General features: G+C 45.9%; 1 protein-coding gene across 1 annotated transcript; it reads right to left on the reverse strand.

The window, feature by feature from the left end:
• Positions 1-11208: 11208 nt before the first annotated feature.
• LOC133890297 (uncharacterized) lies at positions 11209-11709 on the reverse strand. The gene has a single exon (XM_062330711.1). The coding sequence runs from the start codon at positions 11707-11709 to the stop codon at positions 11209-11211; it is 501 nt and encodes a 166-aa protein (XP_062186695.1).
• Positions 11710-17459: the final 5750 nt, after the last annotated feature.

Below are 17459 nucleotides of genomic sequence, written 5' to 3' on the forward strand. Positions count from 1 at the left end.
GCAGGTACGACAGTCGCTTCATTCATACCATATTGCTACGTATGTCACGGTTTACCGGTGCTAACATGCTTTCTTCGTTATTCCTTGTGCAGAGATCGACGATCTCCAGGAAGTAGAGGTGCAGGGTAGCTACATGGAGCTGCTTAGCAGGGACGTTAGTACGCTCCCTGGGTACCAGTTCATCTTCGGAGAGAGCGACGAGCTCGGTGCGTCGCAGCTACCTGACACACCACTCCCGGGGACACGACCCTCTCAGGACGAGTACGTCACTCCATCGCCCCATCAACGGCCTGCACGCACGATCATTCCACGCGACCCGCTCTCGTACTCAGCTAACCAAGTGAGAGCGCAGAGGCGCAGGGTCCCAAGGACGGATGCGACCAGGGGCCTCGTCCCTAAGAGGGGACGTAACCTGTAGGCTGTTATGTCTTTGCTACTTTCATGGTGTTATGTAATTGTCTTTGTTCATGCTACTATATTTGTGTTAGTGTAATAATATCTACCATTTCATAACAGTGACCTGACAAACTTGTGGACAGAACGTACGATGGCATATACGATACCCCTAGTGGTGTACCGACGCATCACCTAACATGCCTTATGAAATGAAAAATTAGTACACAGTAAATACGACATCAATAGCTCTGCCTACTGGTAGAACACTGGCACCTTGCACGAGCGATGTGACCGCACGCTGCCCACTACTTAGTGTCCACCGGCCCCTCGATGTGTGATATTAATCCCTGGGACCCACCCTGACACCGTAATAGATCGTTCGCTTTAAGCATGAATTGACAACCCCTCACAGGGACGCCACCACTCGCTTTCACCTTTTCAGACCGAAGTGACCGCTCTCTGCAGCAAGGCATCCAATGCTTGCACAATCTCCACCACGACCTTATCCCTTCTTCTGTAGTACCAAGGCTCTTTCTCTCTCTGTCGGCGCACGATTTCGACATACGCGCGAAAAGAATCCCTTAGACTCATGTTGTAGCACGAGCACCTTGGGGACTAACATAGACTGAGGTTGTATGACAAGCACCTCGGGAACTAACATTAATTGCAGCTCTAGCAACAACCATGCGATTGTACAAACGGTTCAACACACAAGGATTGCTTGCTTTAGGATGATTGCTTAAAACAGGCTACGACTTTGGATTAAGATCAAAGTGCTAGATGTTACTTATGTACCCACTACAATAAATTACTAACCTTAATGGACAAACATTAGTCATAAGAGGATCCCATCAAAGTATCTCTGTCGTGAATCTAGCTTTAGACATGAATTGACCGCACGACATAGATTTAACCATGAAATGACAACACATCTGTCGTGAGTCAGGCTTGAGACACGAAATGACCACCTAGCTTTAACCATGAAATGACCGCGCGCTGCCACCTTTTTCTGAGAGATGTGATCGCACGCTGCCACCTTTTCTGACCGATTTGACCGCACACTGCCACCTTTTCCCTGCCTTCCATGCAGAGGCACTAATAACTCATTGCTGAACTTTTACAGAATGAATGACCACACCAAATATCATCTTTGACAGGGAATCTCTGTCAAGCATCAACGCTACAACTTTTCCAGCTTTCACAGGGAATCCTATGCTCCAGCCCCCTGCCAAGCCTATGCACCCAGTCCGTGCACCAGCCCCCAGCCACTATAAATAACCCCACCCTCATCCATGTGTACATCACTCCTTCCTCAGCTCTCGCAACAGTAATGTTTTCCTCAGCTCCACCAAACCCACCCAAGAAATATTAGGGGATTTCCATCCCCCAGGGGGTCCAACCACCGATGTGCTTCTGTGGTGACCCTTATAGGCTTCGCGAGTCTCAGGACATCTCCTACACCTATGGCCTACGCTTCTTCATGTGTGCCAACTACCAGTACGACAAGCCTCGACATGGACCGTACGAGTACCCACCGGTAGAGTGGCATAGATCACTCATGTGGCACTTTCCATTTGATTTCATGCAATGTCTTACTAATCTCTCATCTTCTTTTGTTTGTCAAGTCACCTCCACCTATCTGTGACTTCATAGAATGGCTAGACATGGAGCAAGATGATCACCAAAAGCGGTGGGTCGACATGAGCATGCGCTGGAGGAGAGAAGCGTACAAACGCCGGGAGTACGAGTAACAGCAGGAGGAACTCCGGCTAAAACGTCAGGAGGAGGAGCGCATGAGACAGGCAGCGGCGGAGCGCGCTAAGGCTGAAGCACGCAAAGCAGAGAGGGAAAGGAAGCGGGAAAGAGCTCGTCGGGCTAAGGAGCAGGGCCTCGATGTCTTAAGAAAGGGAAAATATCCTAGATGCACTCAGTAGAGAGCATCTACTATAACCGACCTATTTTGATTCCCTACGACATGTTAGGTATAGTAGCGGCACGCTATTAGATTAGTCTTCAGGCGTACCGTACATGCCAATATTTGTTGTCACGATAAACTCTATGTTCCATAAAATGTTTGTCAGCGTATGTTACCTTTGTGCTGGGTTCTATGCTAAATATGCACTATTTTCAAATTTTTGTCTAAACAAATTTATATGCACATATATAGAGATTACAAATAAAATTTCCTATATATATGCACATATCGCTCATTCAGTAGGCGAGTACAAGATGTCGCCCGCTGAATGTGCGAGATCAAGATCTCGCCCGTTCAGCGGGCAAGAACTTCATCTCGCCCAGTGAATGGGTGAGATCTACCTCTCTCCGATTAATTAAATCGCATAAAAGCTGCAGACGCCTGGGCCCACAATAACGGGCGAGATCTTATTCTCGCCCGTTGAACGGGCGACGGTAGGTTAGATATGGGTTTTTTTTGCAATAGACGTGTATTCTTGAAATTATTAAAGAAAAAAAAATATATATAAAAAATTCTGCAGGTCGCCAGGTCGGGAATTTTTTCCACACAAGCGGCCCATATCCCCCCGCGTTCCAGGAATTTTTTTAAATAAAAAAATTATAAATATATACGTCGGTTTTAAGAGTATTAACTACATTAGAAGGTAGAAGATTGACGTGTAGAAATCTAAATTTGTAATATTTCAAAATAGACGTATATATTTATAATTTTTTGATTTAAAAATATAAAAATAAAAAAATCCGCAAGTTCGAGCATTCATCCACCTCGCATCCGCTGCTTCAGCAAGCCATAGCGACATCCTCTTCATTCGTTTTTTATGAAAGACCAAGACATCCTCTTCATTCGACACCGTCGGACCGTCAGAGTCGGCGAACAAAAAAGCCCACCGGATATACTCATATACACGAGTTGGCTTTTCACGGCAGTCATGGTACTAGGACCGAAAAAGTGTATGAAGAAATAAGCACACTCTTCAATGTTCACTCATTATATTTTATATACGCATGAGTGTTAGATATATGGCTTAGCTCAATATATTTAAAGAAGTTCCAAATAAATATTAAAGGTCTAACAAGTGAGAGTATGTGTATCTTTTAGTCTCATCTTACTAGTGAAGGTGGAGAGATACCAACTTAAAAGAAATTCTCTTATCCACCCACTTAGCATATGTGGATGAGAGCTACGAGAACACACGCATGCGCTCGCTCGCCTCGCCTCGCGGTGGCTGTGGCGGAGGGCGCGGGCGCACTGCACCAACGTGAATGGTCCGCCGAAATCAGGTCCAGTTGCTTGCGCAGGTGCGGTCTCCTTTTTTTAGTTTTATTCTTTTTGCTACGTGGGTAAACAGATAAATATAAGAAAATTGTGTCAGTTAAGAATACGATCATGGAACGTAATAGAGCATGATCGTGACGCGTCTCAACCGCACGATTCTCCCTATATATATATCTACTAGTAACCGCCATAAAATATATATGCAATTAGGGTTTTACCTATTTTCTGTCTGTTGCATCATCGCACGTAGTCTAATTCATCCCGTTGCGCTGGCATGCACCGACGAATAGGAGAGCAGGTCTCCGAAACCCGTCGCTCTAGGATCCTACACCGGAGGAGGGCGAATAAGTTTTTTGGGAAGTGTTTGCCGCGACTGTTCACGATTTGCTTCCTCTACATCATCATGATTTGCTTCATTTACTTCATCTTCGTCATCGTCTATTACATCGATATTACGGGGGCCTCTACATCTCACGTTGCCATCGGGTACGTACACTGCGATCTATTATATACCTTGTCGGAGCTTGTCGGGACTTGTCAATACCTTATCGGGCTTGTCGAAATCCTTCTTGGAAAGCTAGTTGGATTTAGTTGGGGCTGGATGTTTGCATCTGTTCCTGATCATATTATATTTAGGAATTGAACTACATTAAATTTGAAAGTGCTATTTTGCTCCAACAGTCCAAAAACTTTATTGTAGGCACTTTGATTTAACGATGGCTGGTTTTGCTGATGCACCGAGGTCGGAAAAATTTACCGGTGTGCACTTTAAGAGATGGCAGGTCAAAGCCACTCTGTGGCTTATAGCTATGAACTGCTACTGGGTTACATCTGGCAGATCTGAATGAACTCTTTCCTATGATGAGGAGAACAAGTTCGAGGAAGCCAACACGCTTTTTGTAGGATATGTTTTTAGCGTTCTTGCCGAACGCCTCAGTGATATGTACATGCACATAAAGAACGCAAATGAGTTGTGGGACGCACTGAATGCAAAATTTAGTGCGTCAGACACATGCAATGAACTGTATGTCATGTAGTAGTATTATGACTACAAGATGGTCAATAATTGGTCAGTAGTCGAGCAGGCTCATGAGATTCAGTATATTATAAAGGACCTTGAACTCCTAAAGTATTCTTTACCCGACAAGTTTATGGCTGGGGGCATCATTACCAAATTGCCTCCCTCATGGGGGAATTTTGTCATTGCTCTAAAAAACAAGAGATAAGAGATCTCTGTTGAGAGTCTGATCGCGTCTCTTGATGTTGAGGACCAAGCTCGGGCTAAGGATGTGCATAACAAAGGAGGCGATAGACAATCTACCGCAAATATGGTGCAACAATCCTCTAACGGTAAGTTCAAAGGGGAAAATAACAAGACCAAACAAACCACCAACTTCAAGAAGAAGAAGATGAACAAAATGATAAACCTTGTTTCGTGTGCGGCGAGGTTGGCCATTGGGCTAAAGATTGCCAACACTGCAAAGGGAAGAAGGTTAATTAAGGAAAAAACACCAAGTTTGTCAACGGGACCATAAACAACACTGGATATGGAGCTACTGGGTATGGTAATTTAACTATTGTTCTTTTAGTGGATCAGTCTACCAGTTGGTGAATTAATATCAGGGCTAATGTACATGTGTGTGCTGATATTTCAATATTCTCTTCTTATCAGGTTGCTTCCCCCTTGTAACAGGCTCAGATCAATACAAGACAAATATGATGTAGAGTTATTATCTTCACGGAGGCCCGAACCTGTATAAAACCCCCATGTGTTCTCCTACGACTCATCTACTCAAAGTATCTCCCTATTTCTTCAACAAGTTCATTAGATCGGCAGTTCAAAAATCATTGACAAAATCAATTGGAAAAAAAATATCAAAAGACATAGGTCAGATCATGGTGGAGAGTAGTTTTCTAGTTATTTCAACTTATTCTGTAAGGAACATGGAATTATTCATGAGAGAACGTCTCCCTATTCACCCTAATCAAACGGGGTAGCTGAAAGGAAGAATAACACCTTGACTGACTTGGTTAATACCATGGTGGACACTGCGGGATTATTTAAGGTATGGTGGGGGATGCCTTGTTGACTTCTTATCATGTTCTAAATAGAGTTCCTACTAAAATTAAGAAGAAACCCCATATGAAGAATGAGAAGGGAGAAAAACATCACTTTGTTATTTGCGCACTTGGGGATGCTTGGCAAAAGTAAATCTAGCAGTAACTAAAAAGTGCAAGTTGAGACCTAAAATAGTGGATTGTGTCTTTCTGGGATATGCTCATCGAAGCATTTCCTATAGGTTTTTAGTAGTTAAATCTGAGGTACCTGACATGCTTGTCGATACAATTATGGAGTCTAGAGATGCTACTTTTTTGGAGAATATTTTTTCCATGAAGGATATACATAACACTTCTAGTCAAACCACTGATATAATTTCTAAACTTATCACACCACTTGAGTATTTTGAACAAATGTAACACCCTAAACTTTCAATTTTTGCAATAGTTTAAAATTTTGCTAGAATTAAAATAGGATTTGAAAATATTGTTCAAATAGAAGGAAATTAATTTCTAAATTTAAATTGGCAAAGGTTATATTTATGCTTGATGCATTCATGCTGCAGTAGTTGCAATAGGTTTTTATGAGTGAAAAATGGTTGCAAAATTTGCTAGAAGGCACTCATTTAAAAGTCCTTTGCGAAAATGGTTCAAAAATTAAAAGAAAAGCCATTTCTAAATTTCTAAAGCTTCCCAGGCCGATTCTTCCCCTAGCTGGCCCAAATCTCCTCTTCCCCTCCCTTCATTTCTTTTCCGGGCCACTCTTCACCTCCTTCTCCCACTTGGGCCTCGGCCCGGCCTCTTCCCTGCTTGCCCTCCCTCTCCCGTGTGCTGGCCCGTCTGGCCGAGCTGCCCAAGCCATCTCGTGCCAAGCTACTCCCCGTCTCTCTACAGCGTGGGCTCGAGCCGAGCCACGTCACAGCCGAGCCACTCTGCCCGACTCCTCTTCCTCCTCCTCTCTCCACCATTACCGCCCCCAAAAATCCTGCTGGGGATTTAAAATCCGACACCTCCCCGAGCCGTTTCTCACCGAATCAAACCCGTGCCACGATCCCCACCCTCTCCTTTATGTGCCGCATGGAAACCGCTCAGGCCTCCTCCCCTCCATCCTTCTTCTTTATGTCGATTTATGGCATGCATTCACCGGTTTGGAAACCGCCCTGGACGAGCTGCGTTTCCCCTCCCTGAGCTCCCTTCTCCCCTTTATAAGCCCACCCCGAGCACCTTGTGACTGTTCCTTGCTTCGTCCGATCGTTTTGCCCTTTCTCCTTAGCTCTTGCGCTGTCGCCGTGCCTTTCATCCCCGTCGCTGGTAAGAGCTTCGCCACTGCATTATTCTCTGCACCTGAGCCATATCTAACCCATTTTCTTCCCTCTACGGCACCGCAGGGTCACCGGAGGACTTCCCGGCCGCATCTTGGCGTCACCCAACCCCCGGACCGCCACACTGAGCTCGAACCCAGACCTTCACCTCTCGTCATCACCGGCCACCCACCGTCTCTCTCCGTCGATGGGAAGCCCTCGGTAATGCTCCCCGTGAGCTCCTCTTTCTTTTGCATGTTTTCCTGTCGCGTTCCATTGCCATTTGCGTATCTCCGGCGAGGTTCCAACCACCCCGCCGTTGTCGGTCGGCCGTCCTCCCTGTTCAGCGCCGCCAGCCAAGCCGCTTTTGATTCCGGCCGTCCGATTGAGATCCAACAGCTTGCATCGCATACCCCTTCGGTTTATGTAATCAGTCCACCGTAGACCCATGGACCGGCCTCCAGGCTGTGGTCCGTGAGCCCGTGAACATCTTCCACACGTTTTTCCAATAGAAAAATAATTCAGTAAATGGTTTATGATGTCATAAATAAGTTTTTCAGTATAAAAGCAAATCGGTTTATTCTTGGAAATTAAGTAAAATTTGCAGAAAGCCCCTGGAACTTCAAAACCTTATAATTTTTTGCTCATAGCTCTGATTTGGACTTTTTTTCATGCTCAAATGTTCGTAGAGTCGTGTAGAATCTTTTTATAGGGTTTTTTTTACCAAGTTTTAGTACTGTTTGGTGTACTATTCTTAGTAGTTCCTTTGTGTGTGCTTTTCCGGTGTGCTGTTCACGAGGTGAGCAGTTCGTGAACCTGCAAGATCAAGCTTTTGAAGACTTTGAGCAACCCTCAACTGAAGGCAAGTGTCCTAATTTAGGAATTTATGTTAGTTGTTTATCCTTCTTGCATGCTCGTCTAAATTGGAAACTTATGATTAGGGTTTACTAGCAATTGTCTGATTGTCCTTCTCGCGGTTGATCAAATCATGAGAAATAAAGGGTAGATATGCTAGTCGATGTCATGGTTAGGTTATAAGTTAAACTTGACTAATGTTTATGCAACATGAATCGGGAGTGGTAATCTTTTGTAGCAACATGGTATAGGGATCTTGACAGGATGGTTGGATTGAGGATGCACAAGAAGACGAATGTGTTTGTTCCTGTGTGGGATCCTAAGGATCGGTTCTTGAAGCATGTAACCCGGCTAAACAACACAACCACAAGGCCTATATGGGTACGTCCTTGCCAATTAATTAGCCACTCCTCCAGTTCTGTGCGCACCAATGGACGGTTGAGTGACACAAGAGAGGGCTTCTGCAGTGATGTAATCATTGTTAGCGGTGAAACCTCAATGAGTGCTTGCAGGTTGGCGAGAGCTTTGTAAAGGACTTGTAGTGATCTCCTGGTGACACACCATAGGAAGTGTGTAAGTGCTTGGCCAGTACAGCAACATGGAGATTGTCACCTGGTAATGCGGGGTGATGAAATCACCACTCGTGGGTAAAGTGTGCAAACTCTGCAGAGTATAAAACTGATCAATATGCCGTGCTCACAGTCAAGAGCGGCTTGGACTTCTTCTTGATTAGTTGGGATTAGGGTTCTGGATTGGATGGTTGGGTAGCCAGGTACTGGGATTGCTTGGTGAGTCTTGGTAGTCGGATGGAATCCGATGAGTTATCTCTCTTGTTATAGTTGTGTCTTCACTTAATAAATAGGATGCCTGTTGTTGGAGCCATAGGTTAAGGTTGCTTCGTGTAGTTAACCAGTGTCTAACATTTTCTTGACTTAAGTCCCATATCATACTTTCCTACACTTGCAGAGTACATTATGTACTCACACTCGTTGCTCCCTTTCTTGCATTCTTCTGTTGTTTAGAAGCCATGAATAAAGCTGTTCGATGGAGATGACTTCGACCCGGAGCTCCTGTTCTAGGCTGGTGTTCCCCCAGTTGACGCCTGTGGAAGATGGAAGACCCTCTGGTGCTGGAGTTTACCTTTTGGTTGTGCTTTTCTTTTAGACCCTCAGGTCCTTTTGTAATAAGTTATATCGATAATGTAATTTTGACACTGTGATGATACACTAATGATGTAACGCATGTATGAAACTTGATCCTTGCATATATGTGGTTGTACCTGGTTTTGTTCCTTTAAAACTGGGTGTTACAACAAACACATGAGCAATTTGCTGGGGAGGATGACAGTGAGGTTCCAAGGAGGAGTAAGAGACAAATGATAATAAAATCTTTTGGTGATGATTTCACTGTGTACCTTGTGGATGACACTCACAAGTCTATTTCAGAAGCATATGTATCTCTAGATGCAGACTACTGAAAGGAGGCAGTTCGTAGTGAGATGGATTCCATTCTATCCAAGAAGACTTGGGAAGTCACATATTGATCTTATGGTTATAAACTTGTGGGTTGCAAGTGGGTGTTCAAAAATAAGCTAAAGCTTGATGGTACTATTGGAAAATATAAGGCTCGGCTTGTGGTCAAGGGTTATACTCAAAAGGAAGGTGAAGATTTATTAGATACTTATCCACCTGTCGCTAGACTGACCATGTCGATGATTGGTAAACAGTCGATCTAATGAACTTGTTGAAGAATAGGGGATGCTTTGAGTATACGATTCACAAGGGGAACACACATGGTTTTTAGACAGGTTTCGGATCTCCTTGAGGATAATAGCCCTACGTCATATTTGTCTTGTATCGATCTGAGCCTGTTACAAGGGGGTGTAGCTAACCTAGATGGATCTAAACCTAGTCGGTGACTTCTTCCTTGGCTTTTGTTGGCTTGTATGGGCTTGTGGAACTCGTGTCCCTCTTCCTCCTCCGCAGGGCCCCTTGGCTCCTTATATATATAGGGGTTTCATTCACCCTCTGGACTCTTCCTTCCTATTCTTGGAGATAGATCTTTCCGATTATGGGACGCCTTGGGTATCTATGGGCAATTTTCTTTCTTCCAGGGATCCCCTTCCTAGAGATAAAGATATGCCCTGAGAATTACGAGAGACCCTGGGGTATCCAGATATGGTCACTATCCATTATTCATCGTCAAGCCCCCCCATCAGCACATGAAGTGAGACTTCGACAGTTCAAGTATATAGCCAGCAAAGATAAGCTTTTGTCCGACCATATCATCGAGCAGACTCAGATTTCTGATTAGGATGAAACATCTAACCAGGTTTCCTGGGTTCTAAGATCACCTACACAAGATTTCGAATGCCTCCAAGTGCTCAAGAGAGTACTGGATTCTTTGTCACATCCGGGTAAGTTTTTTAGTCACCTTGAAAAATTATCCTGTCCTTGCCAAGTACAAGGGAGATAGGACTCATCGCTGGCTAGGCTCAGAAGTTGAACCGTGGCAGTGGAAAGATCTTTTACGGATGTTCTGGTTGTGGTAGCATCGGAGAGCTTGCTGGTACTACGTCGATCTTATCAACACTTGTGTCCTTTTTTCCTCCAGAACATTGAGGACATCATGTCTTCTCGGGATTTCATCGTTATTGGCGTATAGTTCGACTCGGGGAGATTTGATCTTTAGTTCACAGGGCAGCATTGCTTTAGCCCCATAGATTAGGAAGAAAGGTGTTTCACCTGTCGCCCTGCTGGATGTCGTTCAAAGTGCCCAGAGTACATTAGGCAACTCGGAAGCCCAGGCTTTAGCGTAGGTGGATAAGAAGTTGAAGACGTGGGTTTTGATTCCCTTAAGTACCAGGACATTCGCCCGCTCAACCTGTCCGTTGCTTTGTGGGTTTGCCACGGATGCAAAGCAGGCTGTAGTGCCAAGTTTCTCGCAGTAATCAATGAACGTCGTGCTGGTGATCCTACTCGGGACACTGAATCTTATCATGACGTATTTTATGATGAATTTCTTGGCGACCATCGATGTAATTTTTCCGACAAGCTCAACTTCAATCCACTTGGTCAAGGTGTAAATTGCAACAAATATGAACTTGAAGCCTTCGGGTGCTACCGGAAAGGGGCCTAGAATATCCAGCCCCAAGTCACGAATGACCACGACAAAGGAATCGTCTGTAAGACTTGAGCGGGTTGATATACTCTTCTGCTGTGAAATTGACAGTTTGTACATTTTTTTTACCAACTCGCTTGCATCATGGAGAGCCGCAGGCCAATAGAAACATTGTCTAAATGCCTTTCTGACTAGGGTTTGGAAGGAAGCGTGAGCTCCACACACCCCTCAATGGATTTCTTCAAGTAGTTCTCTACCCTGCTTCTGAGAGATGCATTTCAAGAGTTCTCCGTGAGCGTCTTTACGATAAATAACGTCATCCACCAAGGTATACATCTTGGATCGATGGAAAATTTGTTCGTCTAGTGCATCATCCTCAGGCACAACTCGATCTTGAAGGTACATGAGAATTGCAATCATCCACGAAACTTCGCTTTTGAGCTGAGCCACGAGTTCCCCCGTGACTCCTTTTGGGGCATCAATCCCTGGCGAGCCCTCGAGCTGGTTATAGGTCTCGTAGACCACCACTCCCTCGGCTGCGTTCTCTGATGACTTCATAGACAGCTTCGAGAGTTTCTCTTTTAAAATTTCGTGTTGCCTTGGAGACCGTGAGGATGCCTTGCAGGCAAGACTATTGGCGAGGCAGCTGTCATCCCTTGAGACATACTTGACCTCGATTATGATGAATTTCTTTTGCAGCTTCCTCACCTTCGTGAGGTAGTCTGTCATGGTCTTATTCGAGGTTTGATACTCCTTGCAAACTTGCTTCACCACCAACTATGAATCCCCTTTCACAAAAAGGCGGCGAATGCCAAGAGCAGAAGCTACTCAGAGTCCGGCGAGCAGACCCTCATATTCAGCTACGTTATTCGTAGCCAGAAAATTGATCTGCAAAGCGTATTGCAAGCTTTGTCTTGTTGGAGAGATCAGTATAATCAAGCCCTTGTGCCTTGAAGCATGAGTTATTCGTCGAAGAATAAAGTCCATACATCTGATAGGTTTCCTTGGTCCTTCTGGGGTTGATCTGGTTCTGTCAATTCGGCCACAAAGTCAACAAGTGCTTGCAACTTGATTGATGTTCGAGGCACGAAACAGACATTGAACTCTCCGAGTTCAACTGACCATTTGGCAATTCAGCCAATTGCATCTCTGTTGTGCCGGATCTCACCCAATGAAAATATTGATGGTATGGTGATCTTGTGAGCCTGTAAGTAATGTCGTAACTTACGAGAGGCCATTAGTACCGCATCTAACAGCTTTTGCACTTGCGGATAGTGTTCTTTAGGATTGTGGAGCACTTCACTGATGTAGTACACCGGTTGCTGGCTTTTCTCTCATTTTTCTTGAATTTCCCTTTCCACCACCAATACCCCACTTACAGCTCGTGGTCTGGCCACGATGTATAAGAGTAAATTTTCATTAGGGTTGGGGGAGACTAGCACATGGGGGGGGGGAGAAAGATACCTCTTTAAATTGTTGAATGCCTCATCTTCTTCTTTAGATCAAACTTGTTATGCTGTCTTAACAACTTGAAGAAGGGAAGTCCTCGATCTCCGAGCTGGGAAATAAACCTACTAAGGGCTGCCAAGAATCCAGTTAGTCTCTAAACTTCTCGCACAGACTTGGAGGTTGCATCTCTTTAATAGCTTTGATCTTTTCAGGATTGGCTTCTATTCCCCAGTAAGACACTAAATATTCGAGTAATTTCCCCACGTCGACTCTGAATGCGCACTTCTCTGGGTTTAGCATGACCCGACTCTTGCACAGGTTGTTGAATGTTTCTTGAAGGTCGGAGATGAGATCTTCCTTCCTTTTGGTTTTGATGATGAGATCATCGACGTAGGCCTCTACGTTCCGACTGATCTGATCATGAAGTGTTATCTGCATTCCTCGTTGGTATGTGGCACCCGCATTCTTCAATCCAAAGGGCATTTTAACATAGCAATACACCCCAAATGGGGTAATAAAGGAGGTCTTCTCCTCATCTTCTAGATTCATACTAATCTGGTGATAACCAGAATAGGCATCAAGAAGGCTTAGATAGTCATAGCCAGAGGTGGAATCAACCATCTGATTATTCATGGTAGAGGAAAAACATACTTAGGGCAGGCTTTGTTGAGATCCGTGAAGTTGACACACATTTGCCATTTGCGTTTGATTTTTTGACCACAACAGGGTTTGCGAGCCACTCGGGGTGATTCACTTCTTGAATAAAGCCTGCCTTGGTGAGCCTTTTGATTTCCTCTTTAATAGCTTCTTTCCAGTCGGGTGCGAACCGTCGGAGTTTCTGTTTGACCGGCTTTGCGTCAGGCCGGATAGCTAATTTATGCTCAATCAATTCCATGGGGATCGTCCTTGTCCTTGACCAATTTTTCGAAAGGTGGCACTCATAGATGTTGTAGTTGTCGGTTTGGTGGAAGTCGCACCAATACTTCCCGTCACGTTCACCGGAGCCTGGTGCAAAGCTTTTGCTCTGGGAAGGATTTGAACACTGGTTGGGACAAACGTCTGGTAGATCTGCAAAAACCTTATCAGATTTAGCTTTCTTGCCCTTAGTTCCCTTTGTGTCCTTCTTGCGCTTGCTCTAGACCTTGTCGCTGCCGAGCCTGGATTGAGGACGCTTAATGCCCTGGGTCTTTTCGTTAACGTAGAGGAGCGCATCCTCAGCCTTGGAAGACTTATGGATGATCTGCATGAGCTTCTTAACCATTTTGGGCTCCTTTCTGGCGATGTCTTCGACGCAACACCGGCTCTTAACCCCTTGAGTGAACGCCTGGATGACTTCGTAGTCACTATTCTTACGGATAGTGTTCTAGGTGTTGCTAAAGCATCACACAAACTCGCTCAAGGTTTCGTTCTCCATCTACTCACAGCGGTGGAGATCGTTTTTCATGACGGGGCGAACCTACATACCCTGGAAGTTAGCTCGGAATACGTTGCAGAGCTGCTCCCACAAGTAGATTATCCTTGGCGATAGATTGGTCAACCATGTCCTGGCTGCCCCCTTCAAGGGTCTTAGGGAGGTAATTCGCCATTACCTTCTCGTTCCTACCAGCTTCTTGGATGGTCATGGTATAGATCTGAAGAAACTCAATGGGATTTGTGCTTCCATTGTATTTCTCAATCGTCCCAGGGCGAAACCTTGCTGACCAGCTTATGCTCCATAGATATGGAGAGAAGGCTAGACATCTATTAATATCACCTTGCTTGGTTTCAGCACCCCCAAGAGTCTTTCCCACGGCAATTGGAGATTGGTCTCGATTTGATCGATGCTGGGACGTCTCTCAATTAGATCGATGAGGGGTATAAGAGGCCTCCTCAGAAGCCCCTGGGCGTCTTCGTCGGTCGTTGATGATCTGACGCAAGTCACTGATTGGATGACCTTTGACCGATGAGGTACGACGGTGTTTGTTTGTCCGATTTCATCCCGAGAAGCCTTGTTCCTATGGTTACACCTCTCCGGGTCCTAGGCATCTCGTGATGGAGGATTGCCTAGCCTACCCTGGTTAGTACTGTTTTTGGGTCAGATGAGAGTTATCGGCCTAGAGCATGATCTTCTTTGTTAAGTCGACCGCGGAGTTCACCCAATCCTTACTGGCTGGGGTAGCCAGATCTGTGGTCAGTGGGCACATGAGGGTCTCTTGTAGAAGGAGGGTCCTCTTAACAGTTGTGGATTTAAAGCGGTTAGCCCCTTGTTGATAATCGGGAGACTGTACGACCGAACCCCGACAAGGGCCGGAGGTGGTGTATCCACGTGAGGCTGACCATTGCCTGCCGCTGGGGTCGGAGGACCTTGAGCATTTGCAGGGTTGTCATCATGATGACCCAGATCATCACCCCCATTTCAAATAGTGAAAACTTCTCGAGGGTAATCTCCACTAGAGGAGGTGTCTAGATCCATCATAGATGTGTCATCGGATTGCTCTGGGTTGGTATCTTGACAATCCATGTTGTCAGAAGTTGCGGGGATTGATCTCGACTTGCTGTGAATTGGATATTCACAGTTGTCATAGCAACCGAGAGGTTCAAACACGATGTTGCAATCTTTGGTGCATTGATCCATAAAATGACTTACCTCGTCGTTTGAATCGTCACCAGAAAGTTCATCACCGAAATCTACCCGATCGATCACCGGTTTATTAGGGATAGAGGTAAAGTTGTCGTAGAACCCCTCATCCAGAAAACCAGTTTTCAGCGAAGCTTTGAGCAATGTCGATGGCATGTCATGTGTAGACTCTTCAATGCCTTTTGTCATGATGCCCGCGGATGGCGCAAACTAGCGACGATTGGTAAACCACCGATCTAACAAACTTGTTGAAGAATAGGGGATGCTTTGAGTAGACGATTCACAAGGGGAACACAAAGGGGTTTTTAGACAGGTTCGGGCCTCCTTGAGGATAATAGCCCTACGTCATGTTTATCTTGTATTGATCTGAGCCTGTTTCAAGAGAGTGTAGCTAGTCTAGATGGATCTAAACCTAGTCGGCGATTTCTTCCTTGGCTTTTGTTGTCTTGTACAGGCTTGTGGAACTCGTGTCCCTCTTCCTCCTCTATAGTGCCCCTTGGCTTTGTATATATATGGGGGTGTCGTTCACCCTCTGGACTCTTCCTTCCTATTGTTGGAGATAGGCCTTCCCGGTTACGGGACACCTTGGGTATCCGCGGGTAATTTCCTTTCTTCCAGGGTTCCCCTTCCTAGAGATAAAGATATGCCCCGAGAATTATGGGAGACCCTGAGGTACCCGGATAATTCATCGTTAGACCGCGATAAGAGTACTACTTTCCTTGGCTGTCTCACATGATCTCGTTCATCAGATGGACGTTAAGACATCATTCCTTAATGGAGAGTTGGATGAGAAAATTTATATGGATCAGCCTGATGAGTTTGTAGTAGAAGGTCAAGAGGACAAGATATGTAAGTTATTGAAATCTTTGCTCGATAGAGCTTTAACATCTGCGGGCTTTGCAGTTAAGGAAGCTAATAGATGTGTGTATTATCACCATGGTGGGGGTGAGGGAGTTATTTTGTGCCTATATGTTAATGACATCTTGATTTTTGGGTCAAATCTTGATGTGATTAATGAGGTTAAGTCATATTTGTCTAAAAAGTTTTATATGAAAGATCTGTGAAAGGTTGATGTGATCTTAAACATCAAGTTGATCAGAGATGAGAATGAGATTACTTTTGCAATCTCATTATGTGGAAAAGATCTTGAGTCGCTTTGGTTACATGGATAGCAGGATCGCTCCAACACCTTATGATCCTAGCTTAATACTTTCAAAGAATAAAATAATTGTTAGGGATCAACAGAGATACTTCAAGATAATTGGATCACTCATGTACCTAGCTAGTGCTACAAGGTATGATATCTCATTTGCTATGGACAAATTGAGCCGGTTTACTTTTAACCCAGGTGATGATCATTGACGTGTGCTTTAGCGAGTCATGCGCTACCTGCTAGGTACTATGAATTATGGACTTCACTATACTGGGTACCCATCATTACTGGAGGGTTATTGCCGGTGACACAGGAACCAGGGGTCCCCGAGTCCCGAGGCCAGATCAGCAGTTTGCCACATGGCGCCCTCCCGTGGGGGTCATCTCTGCGAGGTACGAGAAGACTAAGTCCCTGGAGAGGGTGCTCGGGGCCATGAACAGTGGTCCCCAAGTACCTGAGTTCCTCGATGATCCGAGAAGACCACGTGCCGGGAAGAGGGTGCTCGGAGCCGTGAACAGTGACCCCGAGCACCCAAGTCGCCCGACGACTAGAAAAGCTGAGTACCGGAAAGGGTGTGCTCGGCGCTACGAACAGTGACCCCCGAGCACCCGAGTACCCCGAGGACCCAAGGAAGTTAGTTCCGGGAGAGAGTGCTCGGGGCCGTGAACAGCGGCCCCCGAGCACTCGGTTCTCCGAGGACCTGAACAGTCAATTCCGGGAGAGAGTGCTCGGGACTGTGAACAGTGGCCCCCGAGCACTCGGTTCCCCGAGGACCAAGAAAGGGCATATCCGGGAGAGAGTGCTCGGGGCTGTGAACAGTGACCCCGGAGCACTCGGTTCCCCGATGGCCTAAGAAGTCCTTCGCCGGTGGCCCCCACAGAGGTCCAGCGGTGAGGTGTCAACCAGTGAAAGGCCCGATGCCGCATTTAAGAGGGCGCGTGGCCTGTCACTTCCAACTGCTCCTTCCACGCTCGGTGTCAGTCCCTACCACGGCCTGGCAGGGAGGCGTGGGGATATTTAATGCACGGGTCCCATCCCGCGTAATCCGGCATGCCTCGGGATAACATCGCGAGGCCCAAGGCACCCCGCCTGTTGTGTCAGGCGTACAAGACCAAGCGGGCACGCTGGGCCGTTCAGTGGCTACCTGATGGGCCCTCTTCGCGGCGCCTGTTGCAGAACGACATCATGACGAACGAGACCAGACGGGGGCACATTTTCAACCCCCCCCCCCCCGTCACTCCGCGCAGCAGCCCATGATGG

The sequence above is a fragment of the Phragmites australis genome, chromosome 14 (genome assembly GCF_958298935.1).
Source record: "Phragmites australis chromosome 14, lpPhrAust1.1, whole genome shotgun sequence".
Classification (NCBI taxonomy): domain Eukaryota; kingdom Viridiplantae; phylum Streptophyta; class Magnoliopsida; order Poales; family Poaceae; genus Phragmites; species Phragmites australis.